The following is a 20,027-nucleotide window of genomic DNA, read 5'->3' on the forward strand; positions in this document are numbered from 1 at the left end:
TCCTCTTTCCCACTTGTGGTGTCTTGATGCCAAAGGTTTATGTTTCATTGTGGTCAGCTTTGTGCCTCTTGTCCGTATGGTTCAGCATGTCAGGTCATAGGATAGTCTGTCATCTTGTATGAGGTTTAGGATTTTGTCTTGCACATTTGGGTTCTTAGCCCACCTGGAATTGTTTTCAGTGTATGGAGTGAGCAGAGACCCAACTGCTTTCTTATATTTTTTTTTAATCTCGTGGATAATCAATTGTCTGAGCACCATTTATTGAAAAAAAGCCTCTTCTTTGACCCTGTTGAGCTGTGGGGCTTCTGCCGTCTGCTTCCCCTCACCCAGGATGTGTCTCTCTGCTCCTCTCTGCCCCATCGGCCAGTTGTCCTGAACCAGCGCCAACACCATGCGATTGCCATCAGTCTGACCGTACAGTTACCCTCGGTACCTGATCTTCTCCCGACCCTTTACTCATCCACAGAAGATTGAGAACTAGCTCGCGAGTTGCACCAAAACAAACAAGTCTTATTAGGATTTCTTCACCCCCTTTTCTGTGCTGAGTTCCCCTGCGAATGTCGGGGGTGCTGCACCTGTCCCATGTTCCCCAGTGTGTCTCAGGGAGTTAGGGTCATCTGCATAGAGGTCCTGCCTGCCATCTGTTAGATTGTTCCTAGGTACTTTATGGTTTCTACATACTATAAATTGTGTCTTTTTAAAATTACATTTTAAACTGTTGTTTGAAACCGCTAAACGTTTGGCAACTTTGCTATCTGTTATTGGTTCCCCAAATTTACATGTACATTCTTCTGGGTTTCCTTCCTTCCTCCCTTCCTCCCTCCCTCCCTCCCTCCCTCCCTCCCTCCCTCCCTTCCTTCCTTCCTTCCTTCCTTCCTTCCTTCCTTCCTCTCTCCTTCTCTCTCTCTTTCTTTCGTTCTTTCTTTTTTTTAAGGTTTCATTTATGTGAGAGAGAGAGAGGGAGAGAGCACAAGCAGGGGGAGCAGCACGCAGAGGGAAAAGCAGGCTGCCCGCTGAGCAGGGAGCCGGATATGGGACTCGATCCCAGGACCCCAGGATCATGACCTGAGCTGAAGGCAGCCCTTTAACCAACTGAGCCACCCAGGCGCCCCTATTCCTCTGGGTTTTCTGCACAGATGCGCGTATTGTCCAGGAATGGCAGTTGTCTCTCCCTTCCCGTTCATTTCAGCTCCTGCTGGTAGGGCTTCCAGAACAATGTCCAGTGACCAGCGCTGTTGTCTTATTTTTAACCGTAAAGGAAGTGCTTTCAGGATTTCATCATTAACTACGAGTTTGCTGTGCGTTTGTTTGCTAACACCCTTCATTGGGTTGGAAATTTGCTTCTTACTTCCATGTCTTGTAAATTTCTTGCTCTTAAGAAGCGAGCTTCAAGATTATATTTATTTATTTGAGAGGGAGAGAGCATGGGCAGGGGGAGGGGCAGAGAGTGAGGGGGACAGAGAGAATCTCAAGCAAACTTCCCGCTGAGCAGGGAGCCTGACGCGGGTCTTGATCCCAGGACCCTGAGATCACGACCTGAGCCAAAGTCCAACACTTAGCCAGCTGACGCCCCCGGGCCCCCCAGGAAGTGAGCTCCCCTTGTCCCAGAGCTTGTGTTGTTGCTTCAGGTATGCTGTTGTTTTCTTGGCCTGCTTACTCGCCTGTTGGTGAAAGCAGCCTGGCAGTGCTTCCCACAAGTTTTTATACTCTTGCAGGACTTGAGACACTCATTTCTCATGCGTTTTAGGAAAATCAGTTTGAACAAAGAGACCTCTAAAGGCAAACATGGAAGTAATCCTCTTGGTCGTCCTGTGGGCTGTGGCTGTGGCTGGGTTGAGAGTCAGCCTTGCGAATGGCACATGCACCGAGTTTCATCTAAGGCTACTCGTCATGTTGTCTGTGGTAACAAAAATGGGAAGCAATCTAAAAGTCCAATAATGGGGCATTAAACTAGAATATATCTCTGGGGTAGAATATTATGTGGCCACTGAAGTCATGTGCTTGAAAATTATTTAAAGATCTGGGATACAAAGACACAGACGTGGTGATCTGAAGGGGCACCTGCCCCCCCAGTATTTATAGCAGCGATGTCCACAATAGCCAAACTATGGAAAGAGCCCAGATGTCCATCGACAGATGAATGGATAAAGAAGAGGTGTGGTCTATATGCACAATGGAATAGTACTCAGCCATCAAAACACATGAAATCTTGCCATTTGCAACGGCATGGATGGAACTAGATGGTATTATGCTAAGTGAAATCAGTCAGAAAGACAATTATATGATCTCACTCGTGTGGAATTTAAGAAACAAAACAGAAGATCACAGGGGAAGAGAGGGAAAAATAATAAAACAATACAAAATCAGAGAGGGAGATAAACCATAAGAGACTCTTCATCATAGGAAACAAACTGAGGGTTGCTGGAGGGGGTGGGAGATGGGGCAACTGAGTGATGGGCATTAAGGAGGGCATGTGATGTAATGAGCACTGGGTGTTGTATATGACTGATGACCTCTACCTCTGAAACCAATAATATACTATATGTTAACTAATTGAATTTAAGTTTAAAAAAAAAAGGTCTGGAATAAAACTCAGAAACTCACAATGTAAAACCATACATATACCTGCATATGCAGCGTGGAGATACGTGTGTGGGTGTTTACGTGCACATTCTTATGTGCGTGTGTACAGAGGACAGGCCTGGAGAGCTTGGGGGTCCGTGGGAGGGTGGTCGGTGCTTGTCTGCAGCTCTGATGTGTATGTCCCGGTGGGTACTGTGCAGCCAGCGAAGAACGGCTGGGGGAGGAGGGGAGCGGTGTAACCTAGAAACACCGTGACGCTGGAGAAGGAAGGGACGGGAGTACTGCAGTGATATCCAGGGCCTGTTGTTTGTAAAAGTAGGTGCTTTTCTTGAGTCACCGCTTGGCACGTGTATCCTGGGGGCATGCAGGGTGGAGGCGAGTGTGGTCTTTTCCTTTCTGTCTCTGTGCTGCTTTGCTCCACACATGGGTTCTGTTTATAATTTACAGCAAGAGTTTTCTGTGTTCGTGGTCACACACTTGATCCCTGCAGAAAGACACGAGGAAGGCCTGGTGAGCAGTAGCCACTATTTGCGTCTGGCGTACTTCCTTCTTTCTTTCCTGTTGTTTTAGATCGGTTGTTTAGATGGTGATTGTAGGGATAAAGGAGTACGTTACTGAGCGTGTTTAACAACTGGTGGCTACTTCGCTTGTTCCTGGATATCGTTAGGACTTCTGGTGTGCGTTGGTGCTCCCCATGGTGGGGTGGGTGAGGCGCACCTGGAGGTGGGTCTGCAGGTGTGCTGTGTGTATGGTGTTCGGGGCTGTTGCCTGGATGCGATCGTCGGGGCCTAGAGCTGGAGATGAGCATCCAGGGCCAAAAGAGCCCTGGGCCTTCAACACGGACAGGGCTGCAGCAGAGACCAAGTGTGTACCCCCGGGGTGCCAGGGTACACCCGGAAGCCAAGCAGAGGAGGAGTTTCCTTGTCACGTGGTGCCGACAAGTCCAGAGTGGGGGTGCTATCACCCCGTGTGACTGTCAGGGCCCTGAGCAGCTAGTGTGGAGAAGATAGGGCTGGTTAGCACGGGTTTAAAGAAGAGACTGGGGAAGAACCGAGTCTGCTGGGAAGGCAGGTGGGGCAGTGGATGGTGCTGGTGTGGGAAGCAGGATCAAGACACTTTCTTGTATGTTTTTTTTTTTAAAACAGAGAACCCACATGTGTGTGCTATTGGCGTTGGTTCTGTGGCAAGGGGTGACTGGTGGTGGGAGAGGACCTGATGTGGGGTAGGGGCTCTGGGGCATTCAGAGACAGGAAGGGACCAGGAGGGGGTGGACATGGGCCCCGAGCTCCCGAGCTGGCGGGCAGCTGGTGGAGGGCTGGGACTGGGAGTCTTGGAGGGGCGGTTTGCTCACGGGAAGTCCGTCATCAGCTGAGAGCAAGGCAACGAGCTGGTGGAGCTGCTGGGAGCTTGGAAGTGAGCATCTCGATAGCGGGTGAAGGGATGGCCGGGGACGGGCAGCAGGACCTCGAGGGGCTCATGTCACAGTTCAGTTTCGTGTGAATCAGGAGTGGAGGTCTGTCTCTAAGTTAACGTATGGGACATTTTACTAATATGAAATCAAATGTTTGTTTATTGGGGAAAACTGAATTTTTGGTTATAGGAAAATAGGCACCCCAACACCATTCCTCACCTGCCCTTCTGTCACTCACTGAGCACACGTGGGTGCAGGTGAGCTTATAATGGCGTCATCAGTGGGTCTGCAGGCTCTTCACTCAGTCCGGACCTAGAGACTATGCCAGGTGTCACACCTGGTTCCTGGGACGACAGTGGTGGGCAGGTCACATTGGTGTCTTCCTTGTAGGCTGTCTGTGGGGCAGCTGGGGAGGGTGTCCCAGTGCGGTGTGACAAGGTGCTACAGAACCTTGAGAGTGAGAGCCAGGTGGGGAAGAGCCCATCTAGGGCCCACACGTCCGGAGGGCACACTGTGTCTGGGAGCCAAGGCTCTGTGGTAGCTTCAGTGTGCTAAGATGGTGAGGTGGGTGGTGGGAAAACATGGACAGAGACGTGGAGGGTGGTTCTGGGACATTCCTGCTGGATGGGACGTGGAGGCAGGAGGATTTCGCAGCATGCAACACAAGCTTCACGTGCCAGTGGTTGGGCTGGGAGAGGGCGGCACGAGGGACATGTGAGGTAGGCCTGCAATCAGTGTGAGACGCAGTAGGAGGGGGCTGGAAAGCAGGTTGCGGACAGGAGGTCCGTGTTGTAGAAGACCCTTCTGGGGCACAGAGTTAGGGACCCCAGTGAGAAGGCTGGTGCTATAGTGCAGGGGCATGTGTCCACTTCCTGTGGCCTTTGGGCTGAGAGCCCTGGAAGCCTCCAGGATGGCAGGGAGGAACCCAGGCTGGAGCCAGGTCTCTGGCTGGGATGAGCGGGCAGGAGCTGGAGTCAGAAACTACGATGAGTAACACACTGAGAGCCAGGGACCAGTGTTTGGTGTTTGAGGTCTGGCCTGGTGGGTCGGGAACAAAGCCAAGCAAGCCGTTTTTGGCATTACCTACATTGGAAGCCCTGGAGGAGGTGAGAAGACGGAGGTGGTGGGGCAGGAAGGTTGTGGGGAGGAAGGTACGTAGGCGGGGCTGGGGGCGCCCCTCCTTTAAGGAGCTGTCTGTTGAGGGACCCGGGCTTGGCCTAGTGCCTGGCACTTTGCGCAGTGCTTCGTGGGCTACCCCGCGCCGCGCTCTTGGTGTGTGCTCCGCATTGCTTGTCGAAGGAGAGCTGCATTTCAGGGCATGATGCGTTCTCCCAAATCTCCAAGAAGGTGGCGCAGTTCCTGCGTGCAGGCTGGGCTGCAGACCACCCTGCCCTTACCTGTGCATGGGCGCGGCGGCGCTCCCAGGACCCTGCTCTGCACCTGCGTCCTCCCAGGTCTCCTGTGTCCTTCGTGAATTGCTTTGGCGGGGGCCGCACGTAGGTATTTGTAGGCGAGTCGTTGTTTCTGCATCGTTTGTCGGGTCTTTGTATATTAACCCTTTGTCATATGTTGCAAACACGTGCCAGGCTGTCATTTTCTTTTTGTTTTTCCTACAAAGAAGCTGAAACAGTTTCTGATCTCAAAGATCCTTTTTTGGGGCACCTGGGTGGCTCAGTTGGTGAAGCATCTGCCTTTGGCTCAGGTCATGATCTCAGGGTCCTGGGATCCAGCCCCGCATTGGGCTCTCTGCTCAGGGAGGAGTCTGCTTCTCCCTCTCCCTCTGCTCCTCTCCCTGCTTATGTGCTCTCTCTGAAATAAATAAAACCTTAAAAAGAAAAAGATCCTTTTTCACTATAATTTGTGCTTTTGTCATCACATTTAAGAAATAATTCTTTACTCCAAAACTGTATATATACCTATATTTTTTTCTAGCGTTTTTTTTTCCCCCTAAAGATTTTATTTATTTGAGAAAAAGAGCACAAGCAGAGCGACAGAGGCAGAAGGAGAAGCAGACTCCCCGCTGAGTAGGGAGCCCGATGTGGGGCTCGATCCCAGGACCCTGAGATCATGACCTGAGCCGAAAGCAGATGCTTACCTGACTGAGCCCCCAGGCGCCCCTTCTAGTGCTTGTATCTGTTTATTGTAGTTCCATAATACATTTTTGTATTTGTCAGAGTAAGACCCTGCATTCATTCAGCTTTTTTAAACAAATGTTTTAATTACAGGAGATTATGTTTGCTACACAACGGGCATTATTCAGGACCATTTAGCAACCAAGAAATTGCCAGGGCGCCTGGGTGGCTCGGTCGGTTAAGTGTCTGCCTTCGGCTCAGGTCATGATCCCAGGGTCTTGGGATCAAGTCCCTCATCGGGGTCCTTGCTTGGCGAGGAGCCTGCTTCTCCCTCTTCCTCTGCTCCCCCTGCTTGTGCTGTCATGATGTCTCGCTCGCTCTCTCTGTCCCAAATAAATAAGTAAAATCTTTAAAAGAAAGGAAAGAAAGAGATGAAGGAAGGAAGGAAGATTGCCAATAAGAGATTCTGAACAACGTATTGGCATAATACCCCTGTCTAGGAACAAGGATTTTGTGGCACCCGTGGCACCTGTTCTTTCCCTTGAGTTGGAGGTAGCAAGTCTTGCTCAGCACGAGTGCTGTCAGGACCGGGGTCTGTGGCCACAGAGTCCCTACGGGGGGGGGAGTGGGGCTGGAATGTGTGACCTCACGGCGCCAGCACTGGGTGGAGGAGGAGAGTGCCCAGTTCCGATGCTGAGCTCCTGAGTTGATGTGGGTGGACCGGGTCTCTAACCCCCTCCACCCCTACCAGGCTCTCGATCTCAGGCACATGAATCACCTGGTAGCCCTTGGTGTCCTCATGTGTTGAGGACCGGTGGTTGTAGACACATGGCTAGCCTGGACTGTTCACCACCAGCGCCTAATATATGTCAGCTCCTGGTTCTTTTTGCATCAAGAGACACTTTGGTGCTTATCGACAGGATTGTTTCCTAGACAGTGATTCTTTGAGAAACTCTGTTCTGAGAATTTTGATTTTTTTCTTTGAGGTCAAATCAAGCTGCTGGCTGGCGTCACTTGTTACCCTTCTTGCCAGTTGTTTCGAAAGAAGAACAATACAGTGGGGATTCCATTAGCCTTTTCCAAGCAAGATGGCACTCCTGGTCAGTGGCGCTTGCCCTTGTCCTGGCACAAGCACAGACACGGCTCCCTGGACTTCTCCAAGATATCACGGTGGTGGCGCCGCTGTCTGCAGACACGGCCGTGGCAGGTGCCGGGGCACCGGAGACCTCAGGCTCTGCCTGTCCCACAGGCTTGCTCCCTGTGGAAACAAAACCGCTAACGCTTTGTCGGCTGCCGACCTGGGAATTAAGAGGCCCTCCTCCCCCAGCCCAACATCTGCTGATGCCCATAAAAAGTAATTGCTTTTGAGACGCTGTATTGGGACTGGCTGGCAAAAACATGGATGTGGAGGCGTGGGGGAGAGATAGAAGTTACCTCTTCCCCCCCGGGGAACAGAGGGGGATGCAACACCTTTATTTTCTTGGGGAGCAGAAAGGTACAGTTGGGTAGTTAAATTTGAAAGAGAATAGCACGACACAGAAAAAAGAGAGAGGGGCATTTAACAAGAAAAATCCCTAGAGGGGAAGATTAAAGCGAACAGGTGCTGGAAGAATGTTTCTGCATATTAGAGCTTAATTAGATTTGAAGATGAATTCCAGATGGGCTAATTATGTATGAGTTGTTGCAGGTTATTTCTTGTAGGGGCAAGCGTGTATTTTTGGAAGTGGTGATTTAGTTTGATTGGATTTGATTCCTGCCTCCTACCATATCTCCTTCATCGAGAAACTGCCACTTCTGGGGCCCCAGGACCCACTCAGCCAGCTTGTGTCTCGGGCTGCCGCCGTCCAAGCTGGTAGAGCCACAGAAAGCTGGGCCCAGCCTGACTGCTGCAGAAAGTAGCACGGGGCGGCCACCTGTCACATGAAAGGACACGTGACTTACCCAAATGGACTGGAAAGTAATTCCAACTTCAAAGGAAGGCAGACAGAAAAAGCGGTGTGTTGTTTCCAGGAATGTGTCCTTTGATGGGGTGCTAATGCTTCCTGTGTAGCTAGCTGGTTAGACAGATTTGGACCGTTTTCTGGGAGAGCTAAGGGGCAGGTTCTGGTTGGCAGCTCTCTTAAGTTGTGAATCGAGGAAAGGTTGGGAAGGCATGGATAAACTGAGAAGTATTGCAGACCAGAAATTTTAATTTCTAAACCAAAGGATCTGGGACAAATAGGACCTCTGGACTTGCCGTTAGGATGACAGACTTGCTTCAACTGAGGAACAGCCTGTGAAGGTTGCCTCGAAAGATGGTGTGCGCCTGTGACGTCCCTGGAAAGGTGGGATGTGCTGGGGTGGCCTGGCGTCCTCCTGCAGGCCTCAGGGGCATCTGCTTGGCATCCATTCGGGTCTGAGGGCTTTAATAAATGTAAACTTTTATGGAAGGCCCCATAATTGGAAGTTACGGCTGTATGATTTATATCTGACTCAGTAAATGATTTATATGATGTTAAGTGATGATTTAGATAGAAAATATGACCCCCTCTCACAGAATCTTTAATGAAGAGTTGGTTCTTATGAATTTATTTCTAGAGCTCTGTTTGAACTCAGCATGTTTGACATAAATCAGATATAATTGTCATTTTATGATTAATGAACATATGCTGGCCGTTTTTCCCCATAATTAAACTTTATGTTCTGTGCATCTGACAAAGCAAAACAAGTTTAGACTTTGACAGATTGGTGGTGGGGGTTTTCCACGTCTGCGTATTTGTGCGTGTGCTCATTTGCGTATGTATTTGTTTTATTAACGTACGCATATTAAGTCAGGTTTCGGGGGTGTGAGTAGGATCGTTAGGAGCCAGCGTTCAGACCCAAGACGGAGGGGCGCTTGTGCAGGACGGGGAGGCACAGGTGCAGCCTGGGGGGCAGGCGGGAGGGAGCCCCGGGCCCGTGCGTTGCTCCCACGGGGCAGCATTAAGGCCAGGCCTCGTGTGTGTGCTGGGCAGGGGCCGTAACGCACACTCCCAGCGGAGACTCCCCGTCAGCCCAAAGCACGGCTGCTGTTCATGTTATGGCCGTCATACAGAGCTCTAGGAAATGACGGAAGGTAGATACGTAGCAAAAATACGCAGAGTTTCCTCTCTGCTCTTCACACACTCCGTGAGACTTACAGTCATTGACAAGGTAAGAAAGACAAGCATGTGGGGCGCCTGGGTGGCACAGCGGTTAAGCGTCTGCCTTCGGCTCAGGGCGTGATCCCGGCGTTATGGGATCGAGCCCCACATCAGGCTCCTCCACTGTGAGCCTGCTTCTTCCTCTCCCACTCCCCCTGCTTGTGTTCCCTCTCTCGCTGGCTGTCTCTATCTCTGTCGAATAAATAAATAAAATCTTAAAAAAAAAAAAAAGACAAGCATGTGAAAGACGAACCACGTCACTGGTCAGCACATCTTCACTCACCCGCTCGCTTCTGTTTCCTGTTTCAGGACATAGACAAGTTTGGCAATGAGATCACCCAGCTGGCCCGGCCCCTGCCCGTGGAGTATCTGATCATAGATGTAAGTGTGCAGCGTCCACCACCAGCCTGGGCGGCCGGGTGGGGGGCTGGGTGAGGGTGGCAGCGGCAGCTTGGACAGTTGCCCCTCTGCTTGGCCCAGGACAGGCACCCAGGAACGAGATGAATCAATGAGCTCCTGTCATCCCTAAAAAGCGGGCGATTTTAAGGGCTTTTTCTTCTACTTTCAGGGTTTTTTAAATTTCCTTAAACAGCTTAGGGTTTACCTTCTCCCAAACTAAAGTGCAGCAAAGGACCACTGACCTGGCCAGGTCGCCTCTGGAGGTCAGCAAGCCCAGCGTGGTGCCGTGCGCTGCCCTGGTCACAGCTCAGCTGCCAGAGCTGGGCTCATGATGGGCCACTCCACCTGAGTCAGTCCCTGGGGCAGCCAGCCGTGACTGTCCTCGAGGGAGGTGGTAGTGTGCTTTCTGGGGGGAAACTCCAGGACCCCAGAAGGCAGCTGGCTGTGATGCGCGGTTCCGGTCTCAGCTCCTCTCTGGAGGCCCGCTCTGCTCAAGGAGGTGTGGCCCCAGGCCAAAGGGCAGCAGAGGGCTCCAACATGAATGCCCCACACATTAGCAGCAGTCAGCTCTGTCCCAAGGGGCCGGGCAGTTGCTCACTCCCTAACTGCTGCCTGCCAGGTTCTCTTCAGGCTACGTTTGGCCTCAGGAAGGGCATGTGATGCAGGCTGTAAAATATCATTGCCCGTGGAGCAGCGGGTCCCCAGGAGCCAAGCCCATCGGTGCTCCATTCCAATTGACAGCTCCCAAAAACGTATTTATTGCTTAGGCCGTAAAGGCATCTGTTTTTAGACTACCTGGGGTGTAATGAAGATGAAAACAGGTTGATGGAACATACACTTAGGAGGGGTCGGCGTGATTTAAAGCCAACTTCCTGAGGTCTTCTCTCCCCGCGGCCTCCCCACCCCTTTCTTTTTACAAAAGAGCCAAGTTCTTGCTTAGTGTGCTGTGTCAGTAGAGTTTGGTTGTGAAGGAACATTCCGCCTTGTGATTGCCAAGCTCTCCGTTGTCGTGGAATGAGGTTGGAGCAGTCCCTTGAGAGCAGGTGTCCAGAGAGGTGTGGTGTGCCCAGCCCCTCGTCGGGCCTCATGAGCGGGCCGCTGTTCAGGCGAGAGAAGGAAGGGGCCACATTCCCTGCGCTGCTGTGGAGGTGTGCGGGCGTCGGCCAGATGACCTGACACAGGCTGGGTTCTGCACGCCTTGCACCCTCCGTGGGTGCCTGGGATATTCACAGACTGCCTGGTGAACTTTGGTTCTGTCGTGCTCTAAGGGGAGGTTACAAGTCTAACAGAGACGTCTCTTAACTCCACATCTGTTGCCTGTAGGTGTTCTGTCGTTGCTGGTCCAGCACGTGTCTGCCTTCCCAAAGCAGAAGTGCTGTGCCGTCCACAGGCCTTTGTGTCTGCAGCGCAGGGAGCTCTCCTGCCATCTGTAGAGCTGTGACAGCAGCGGAGACTGGCAAGGGCTTGTGTCTGAGCCTTAGTGGCTGTAGGCACGCGGGGTCATCTTTGACGGAACAGACTGAGGCTTAGGATCCGTAGCTGACAGAGGCCACGCCCCCAGTACGTGGCACTGTGGCCGGAGTCCACACGGCTGCATGGTCTCATCGATGAAGGACCAGTGGGAGGGACGCCTGGCTCCTGGCTCAGTCACTGGAGCGTGTGACTCTTGATCTCGGGGTTGTGAGTTCAAGCCCCACCTTGGGGGTAGGGGGGACTTAGAAATAAAGTCTTTAAAAGAGCAGTGGGTTTCAGGTCTCAGAGGCTGCTGCCGGCTCAGCTCGTCCTTCAGTGTGCTGGTCACAGCGGATCCTGGGGCAGCCAGCCTGAAACGGCCCACTGCCTTCGCTGATGCAGAACACAGACCAGAACAACATTTTCATTCTTTAGAAATAGTCCCAAAGGAGCCAGAATAGCTCCCCTAAATCGGGATGAGGTGTAATCTGCTGCCACTAGTGTCACATCGTAGAGGAAAGGCTGTGTCAGCCAAAAGGTGGTTGACAGCTCACACTTGGGTGCTTTCGTGGGGAGGGGCGTCTGCGGGGGGGGAGGGGGGATGAAAAACTGTATTTGTATTGATTCGTCCACATTTACCACTGTCCCCATAGTTTCTATTGATTACGTGTTGGATTTAAAATGCCCTCTGTTGTTACTGAAGCATGTCTGAGTCAGATGAAGGGCTTAGGTTCCCCTTTGTCACAAGCTCTTGACTCCAGCCTGTCTGACGGGGAGAGCAGGACTGCCGTGTGCCGCACCTTGGAAACGTGGGTTCTCTTGCTGCCTGGACGTGCCCTGGCTCCACGCAGTGAGGCCATACGTCCTGAGGGGCCTCAGCAAGCTCTCTGGAGGTCACTGCGTCTCTCAGACCATCATGGCTGACCCCGAGAGTTCTCCCGGCCTCGGGCATTGTGTCCCCACAGCTCACCGTCTGGCTCGTCCACGGGCAAGGGCTGCAGTCTGAGCGGCTCGGCAGACAGAGCGCAGAGTTAGGTGTTACGGAGGCCGGCACACCCACACTGCCCACAAATGGCACGATCCTAAAACTTGTGAACGATAATCCTTCAGTTTGCTTCCCAGATCAGAGTGTCAGGGTTTTCACTTCAGGGTATCATTAACGGGGGACCGTGGTGTCTACTGGGGAACAGTTGGGACTCTTTGGCCAGAGCCTGGGGGCAGGCGCTGCGCTCAGGGCTGCTTGGGGCACCTGGGGCCGCCTTCACCCCTGTGTGCAGCACAATTTATCAAGGGTTTTTGTTTTTGTTCATTAGATCACAACAACTTTCCCCAAGGATCCAGTTTATACTTTTTCTATTTCGCAAAATCCATTTCCTATTGAAAACCGGGATGTATTGGGTGAGACACAGGTAAGCTCTTTGTCTTTAGAAACATAATTTAGAGTAACTACTGCTTGTTTATCTAGTGTGAGTGTTGTTTTTTCAGAAAGTACCAAGCTTTCATACTCTCCTGATTGATTCTTGTGACGAAGCCCAGCTAGGACTTTTTCTGAGACACTATTGATCACCGCAACACCTCTCTGGGGCCGGGGCTGACAGATAATTGCAAAGGCGATCCCCATAAGGCCTCAGGCCTGTGGATCTGCCAGAACCATTTTCCGTTGACTTCTTTTCTTCCCCAAATGTATTTGTCACTTGTGTCCTCTCCCAACAACTTTTTTATTATTTGTTAACAAGCATCATCTCCTTATGGAGATGTGTCACTTCACTGTTTGCTCTGGCTTCCTCCCCTGTCACCCTCCCGCGTTTCTCACGCACTCTCCAGGCCGCGTGGGCCTTGTGTGGCCTCGTGTGGCCTGGCCACCTGGGCTTTCCAGCACGTGGTGCGGGTCCCACACTGCACGTCCTGTGGCCTCCGCTGCAGACTTGCCTCATGCTGCCACACGGATGGTCTGGGACACACATTTGTTCTGAGGTCCTAATTGCTAACAGGTGTTGCAGAAAAGAATATAAGGAGATTTTCTTGAGAAGTGTGGTGCTTTATTTGCAAAACCTCTCTGATGCTTTGCTCTCCTCGTGGCCCGTCTGTGCAGGGACTTGGGGTGCTTTTAGAGGTGCAGAGCCACTTCCTGGGTGGCACTCTTGAATCTCCTGTGTTTAGTTTTGCTGAAGGTGGGAGTGTTGCATCATCCCCCCCGACACACACACACACACACACACACACACACACACTCCTCGCTGTCTGGCTGCCCGAGGTCAACAGTGCAGCTAGACAACAAGTGCAGACAGGTCTTCTGGCCCCAAAGTGATCCCACAACCCACTCTCCACCTGGAGGGGCAGGGGGCATTTTCTGTCTTTTTGAATGTGTCTTCCAGCTGGATCAGCTGTATACACATGCTCTTACGCATGTCGATGAGTCACGTGTACTGACAGCATCTTCCTGGGGGCATAGAGCCATAGCTTATGTTGTAGCCGCATGTTGCTCTGGCCTGGGTCCCCATCAGTGCTTACAGAGCAAGATGGGGAGAGGTGTGTGTCTGCACTCTGCATTCAGCCGTGCCTCAGGAGGGGACAGATGGCTCTCTCGGCTGGGTACTGCAGCTGTCCTGGGATGCTCGTGCTCACTTGATTCCTCCTGCCTCACCCCTGTAGGACTTCCACAGTTTGGCCACCTATCTGTCCCAGAATACCTCATCCGTGTTCCTGGATACCATCTCGGATTTCCACCTCCTGCTGTTTCTGGTCACCAACGAGGTCATGCCTCTGCAGGTACAGGCCTGAGTGCGCGTGCCCGCTGAGCACCTGGCTTTGGTGGTCCCCAGGTGGGGTTTGGCTATAAACAGATGCTTCCTTTCCTCACAAGTCAGAGCGTGGCTGGGAAGCTGGGTTGAAGTCCCTCTTACTTCCTGTGGGCGGTGGCTTCTCACAAGAGGCTTACTGGTACAAGGATGGAGTCTTCCCATCTAGCATTTGGACTGAAACAGCTTCCTTAAGTGTCTGCCCCCATGCTGGAGGACAGTCCATTTGTTAGAATTCCACGGGAGCAGAGCGTCCTCTGGCGTGGAGCAATTTATAGAATTCCTGTCCTAACAGTTCTAGAATCACAGCCTCTGCTTCTTACCGATCCCGCCCCTCTTCCTGAGTCAACGTTCGTTTTATCGCCTTGGCCCAGAAGGTTGGCTAGCATCCAGGCCCTGAGTGCACAGCTGCGTAGTTGGCACTTTGAAGACACGCTGTTGGGGAGAAGAGGCCGTGTCACTGACAGCGGCTGCTATCTGAGCAGTGTGGGAGCTATGGGTGCAGCCAGGAGGCCCTTACTTTGTGCCTTTTTTTCTGCCTGAGATCCAAGGAAACACCAGAGGGAGGGGATGAATTCTTTCTGAGCCTCTGACTTGACACGCTCCCTGAAGGTGACAGAATAGAGTGGAGAGGCCCCTCTGTCCCCACTGCTCTCTTGCATCAGGCGGCCTGTGGCTGTTTCGCTGGTATCTGTATTTCGTCCCCAAATGACCCACTTCCGACATTGGACATCAGGCATCCCGAGACTTCCCTCTGGCTTTGCCTGCCTTGTTAAGCCCAGAGGGTGGCCCATGGGCCCCAGGTGCAGCCCCTGCCCGTCTAGTTGGACAGGCGGCAAAAGTCTGGGCTCTTCACACCAGGGCCTCCTCGCCAGTAGATGGGTACTGCTTGGCAGTCACCTGTTAGAAAACATGTTCTGGGGAGCCCTTGAGAGCCCTCAAAGCCTTATTAGATTCTCATTATATAAGCTCTTTTAACTCTCTGCAGTTTGACCCTGGAGGCCTAGAATCTAGAGACATGGATGAGAAGATAGAGAGCCTGCAGGGAGAGCGTGAGGGTGGAGGATGGACCCCATGACCACGGGCACCTGTCCGTGCGTCCACGCCCTCAGGATAAGGGACGTGAGCTTTAGTGTCTTGGTGGTGGAGCGCACTGGTCTGCTCATGACAGAGAGCAGCACGGTCGGGCTATTTGGGAAGAACTTAAATTTAGCTCTAAAATTTAGCACTTGATTTTATAGACCTCAGCGTGTGGTGTTTTGTGTTTCATAGTGACAGCCTGTGAGATTTTGTAATTGCCCCTGAACTGTGTCTTGATGTTGGGGGAGGAGAAACTTATTAATGAGAGTGTGACCACCATCGCAAAGCAAGTGGGAGCCTTTGTTTTTGGGTTCTTGTAGGACAGTATCAGCTTGTTGCTGGAGGCCGTGAGGACCAGAAATGAGGAGCTCGCCCAGACGTGGAAGAAGTCTGAGCAGTGGGCCACCATTGAGCAGCTGTGCAGTAAGTGTCTTCCCCTTCCTCAGTCCTGGGGGTCATGCCCTCGCACTGCCATTGCCACAGCCCAGGGAGCCGGACACAGACTCTGCAAACTCAAAGGTCTTAGAAGCCTGACCCCAGATGCGTTGTGATGGGTGTCGCAGGCACTCAGACAAGGACACAGGCATTTTCGTTGCTGCAGCCTGCGTGCTGTCGGGGTCACGCACATCTCGGGTGCACAGCTCTGCACGTGCGTGGATAAAGAGGACACGCTCATCATCCAGCGTCTTAGGAGCAATTTGAAAGTCACTGTGTTAGAGAAACAGAACCTTCCATTCACCACAGTGTAGAAAGGTCACAAATCTTTGGTCTTCTCAGGCTTTTCTTTTTCCCTTCTTTTGGCCTGTCCTCAGAGCTTTCTCGAAGGATAAAAAGGAAAAATCTTACAGAATAGGTTGTCCAGGAGCCTGAGTCACCTCGCTGCCCCAGGGGGAGCCTTTGTCTTCAGTCCCAGGCAGGAGCTCCCAGTGCAGTCGCCCCGTCAGCCGGGAGCTCCGGGTGGCAGGCTGCTGGCGCCATCCCTTTCCCTTTGGCTTTGAGAACTACTGGAATGCCCTCGTCAGACAGCTTTGAAAATACATATAAAAAATGTTTGTACCATTTTCTCAGGGTAGTGGATTAGATACTAGAGCCAAAATTAGCCAAGGAAAACCTCAGTGGAACCCAAGCTGCGAGGGAGCCTAGTGGACCGTCCTTCTTCTCTCTTGATACCAGTGCCGGCGGGGGTCAGTGGTCTGCCGTGCCTCGGTACTGGTTGTGCTGCGCTTTGGGTCACGCTTCCCTTTCTGCAGTTCTGACCGAGCGGTCGTGTGGCTGGCCGGATGTGCGCTCCTGCCCTCGTGTTCTCAAGTGCTATGCAGTTATTCTAAGGCCGAGGACAAGTTCTTGCCACTAGATTCCCTAAAGCGAAGGCCCGCAGCCTCGTGTCCTCGGGTGGACAGTGGTGCGGTGCCAGCCGGCGGCGCTCAGCCCCGGTGGAAGTCTCCTGTGTGCCGGACCCTTGGCGTCTACACACACGAACACCGGCCGCAGAAGCTGTTCTTTTGTGGGGCCGCCGGTCAGCCTGGGGAGCAGCCAGTAGTGTCGTAACAATGTGAGGTGAGGGGGCACTGTGCGCCGTATAGGACTGTCGAGTCCCTGTGCTGTACCCCCGATACTAAGAGGACATCCTGTGTCCACTATACTTGGATTAAAGTGACTCAGACCTTTCACAGAAAGAACAGCACCGCTGACCAGGGAGATGGAATGTACAGCCCGTGAGCCTGTCGCCATTCGTCTGAGCGGCTATGGGGCAGCTGGAAGCTTCGCACGCACTGCTGACAATATGAAAGCCGCCAGGAAGCCTCGTAGAAACATTCACTTACTCGGGTCCAAGAAGCCCGCTTCTGGGTTTTTCGCTGAGACGTGAAAACAGGCCCACACAGAGATGTGTGCGAGCGTATTCTGGCAGCTTGTTGATGATAGCCCCAAACTGGCAGCGACCCACACGGTAGCCAGAGGTGGTGCGCTCGCTGAGAACCCACACGCAGCCCAGCAAGCCAGCAGGGTGGCGGTGGGGTTGAGTCCGTTCTGCAGACAGCGGCTCTGCGCAGAGGGTTGTGTGTGCGAGCCAGGGCCCCGCCGCAGCCGTCCTAGAGCCCCATCTGTGCCTGTGGCTGTTTGTCTCAGAGTCGCGCTGTAAGGTAGAGCTCTCGGGGAGGGGCGGAGACACTGGACGGTGACAGACGGCTTCTCTTCCCACCCACAGGTACCGTTGGAGTGCAGCTTCCGGGCCTCCATGAGTACGGCGCCGTCGGGGGCCCCACGCACGCGGCCGCGGCCGCCATGTGGGCCTGTCAGCACTGCACCTTCATGAACCAGCCGGGCACCGGCCACTGCGAGATGTGTAGCCTGCCTAGGACCTAGGGCTCCCGGCCCTGCTGGCGGGACGGGGCCTACCCCCGCCCTCTCCGAAGCCGGGACCATTGTAACCATCGCCCCGTGGGGCAGCCCTGAAGGGCTGGGCAGGGCGGCTGCCTGCGGGTCTCTGACCCACAAAGCTTCTCAGCACCGGGCTCCCCTGGAGGGAGAGCTAGGCTGGTGCTCTGCAGGCTGACACCAGCCTCCTAGTGAGGCAGCACGACGGCCCTCTGGACGCCCCGTACCATCCTCCAAGGTGGTGGAAGGATCTGGGCACCTCCGAGCCACCACCCAGGGTTGGGAGGGGCGGGGAGGGCTGACTGCCGCCATCCAGCTTTCTCTTCCCTTCCTTTTGGTTGCTTTTTGTTCTTGCCCCTCCCGTGGTTGCAGTTGGCGGTGTCTGGTGGCCGCTGTACCCTGTTGCTTTGGCCGCACCCTGCCTGTGAGGGCTACTTCTTCCCCTGCCGGTGGCCGTGTCTGGTGAAAACATGAGTGGGCCCAGGGTTGCTGGCCTCCCTTTTGCTTGCCCTGCAGGTTAATTTGCTGCCCGCCCTCCTTCTTGCTCTCACCTGACATCTAGGTGGGATTTTTAAAGTCTGCGTTGGTTGTAATAACAGTTATCAGTAATTTCTGCCCAGAAGACTTTTATTTATTTATTTCAAGATAAAAACTACATAAAGGGGAGCGAGAGAGACTAGTTCCCACTTCCTTCTCTCCCGTAGTGAGTCCCTGGGAGTGGGGGTGGGGTGGACACAGGGTGGGCAGGGGTGGACGGGGACCCACAGTCAGTTCTTGGAAGTAAACCTCAGTGCCTGAGACTTTCCTGCCAAGCCACACAGCTGCACACTCAGTGGTCCGGCCGGAGGACAGCCATCGCTCCCGCCAAGCATCGGCCCCTCCAGATGGACCAGGCTGCCTGGGGCGAGCTGGGTTGCCCAGGACCTGAAGCTCTGGCCCCTTTTGCCCTGTACACCATTCTTCCCGTTGCCCTGCCCAGCCCCAGGGGACAGAGCCATTGCAACAGGCCTGCGTGAGAGAGTACGGGGCTTGGCCTGGTGTGAGGGTCACTGGGACTGCTGTGGGGGTCCCTGAGACAGAGGTCACAGTCAGGCCTTGCACGTGTGCTCTGGGGTCCCCAGGGAGTTGTGGGCGGCACCCCGATGCCTCTTTGCCTTAATGAGGGCCATGTCTCTGAGCTGCATGGCACCCACAGGAGAGGCTGGTCTGGACGTGGACTGTGCTGGGGACTTCATTTCTCTGCCCTGGGGGTGAGGGGAGGCCTGTGTGACCCTCCCTTACCCGTGGCACTGTGGACAGAGAACTGTGTTCTCTGTGCGTCGGCTTCTCGTGGTAGGGCTGTGCCTGGCACCTCTAGGTCTACCTGGCATCTTGTCTGCTCTCGGGGCCAGGGACCAATCAGGTTGGGTCTGGCTTCAGCAGAGCCATCGGTTGTTGGGGGAGGGGTGGGCAGGAGAGGCACGGAGTATAGACCCCTGCCAGTGTGTGGTGGCTGTCTCAGCTCGAGCTTGGCTCCCGGCCACCTGTGGAGGGGCTGTCCACGTCTCTCCAGCCCATGTCGTGTGGTCCCTGCCGTCTGGTGTGAGGCTGCAGAGGGGCCTGGTATTCCTGGGCCCCACGCTCAGCCTCTGTATCCTCCAGGTCCCTCCCTACCAGCTGTTCCCTTGTGTCGCCTTCACCCACCAAGCTGGCTCCCGTCTCTCTTCAGCCAACATTCTCCTCACTCTGAAGTTCTGGCAGATGCCTAATTCATTTCCTTTCGTCTTTTAGCTGAAGGAAAAGCGTTGTGATTTCTCTGCTTCTGGTTTTGAGTCACTCTTTGTTCAGTAACGCACTTTATTTTATTGTCCAAATAAACAGACTCTGAGCTCAGCGTGAGGGTGTGGAGGGCACCCTGCCAGAGGCCTTGGCCATGGGCAGCTCAGCCACTTCCTCCTGCACAGGGAAGGGAGGGGCCCCCCAGCCCTACCTGCATCCTGCTTGCCCTCCTGTGGACACAGCCTCTCGCCATCGGGCGAGGGGTGACTGTGCGCTCTGCTGTCCAGGTGCACACAGCTGGCTGCCTCGGCCTCCTCTGACAGTCTGCTCCTGGTGCTGCCGCTCCAGCTCCACTTGGGGCTGCAGGGGTACGTGAGCTGGGCTTGCATTAGCGCTACCTGGACTCCGGTCCCGCCGTGAAGCCAATAAAACTCCTGAAGCAACTGCTGAGCTCCCGATTGTGTTCCTGGGCCTGAGGCCATCCCTGCATGCCAAGCGCGTGTCTGCAGGCCGTGTCCCAGTCTGCTTTGTGTTGTGTGACTTCACTTTTCTCCACACGTCACTGTCCTCGCTGATGTATTTGGACCACTGAAGGATAGAGGCCCCGGCGTGTCATCGGGGTGGAAGGAGAGTGTGTCCTCCCTCGGGGGCTTTCCTGTCAGCCATGTGGCTGCTTCTGGGCCTGGCGGAGGGGGGAGCGGGGGGAGGCAGGTGCTTGCAGCAGGCAGCAGGTGAGGGATGCAGTCTGGAAGTTCCCCTGACTGTACAGCTGTGGGGGTGTGAAGCCTGGAAGGGACATGCTGCCTGTCCTGAATTACTTGCCAACGGCAGCCAGAGGCATTCCCTCTTGGTGTTTGGGTACCCCCCTGTCCTCTGACGCATTGCTCCCTGGACAAGTACATAGAAAACAGCACCTGCCGACGTCAGGGGACCCTGG

The 20,027-nt window shown here is 53.8% G+C and overlaps 1 protein-coding gene across 2 annotated transcripts in view; it reads left to right on the forward strand.

Annotated features, from left to right (window-relative positions):
- The window catches only part of NPLOC4 (NPL4 homolog, ubiquitin recognition factor), a 60,659-nt gene extending 41,119 nt beyond the window's left edge, over positions 1 to 19,540 (forward strand). For both annotated transcript variants that reach the window (XM_045774892.2, XM_087854001.1), the window contains 5 exons: positions 9,537 to 9,608; positions 12,392 to 12,487; positions 13,731 to 13,847; positions 15,277 to 15,379; positions 17,163 to 19,540. In XM_045774892.2, coding sequence (XP_045630848.1) covers positions 9,537 to 9,608; positions 12,392 to 12,487; positions 13,731 to 13,847; positions 15,277 to 15,379; positions 17,163 to 17,320 — 546 coding nt within the window. In that variant the 3' untranslated portion in view covers positions 17,321 to 19,540. The remainder of the gene's footprint in view (positions 1 to 9,536; positions 9,609 to 12,391; positions 12,488 to 13,730; positions 13,848 to 15,276; positions 15,380 to 17,162) is intronic.
- The last annotated feature ends 487 nt before the right edge of the window (positions 19,541 to 20,027 follow it).

Source organism: Ursus americanus, chromosome 23 (assembly GCF_024610735.1).
Source record: "Ursus americanus isolate L20-20 chromosome 23, mUrsAme1.1.p, whole genome shotgun sequence".
Taxonomy (NCBI): Eukaryota; Metazoa; Chordata; class Mammalia; order Carnivora; family Ursidae; genus Ursus; species Ursus americanus.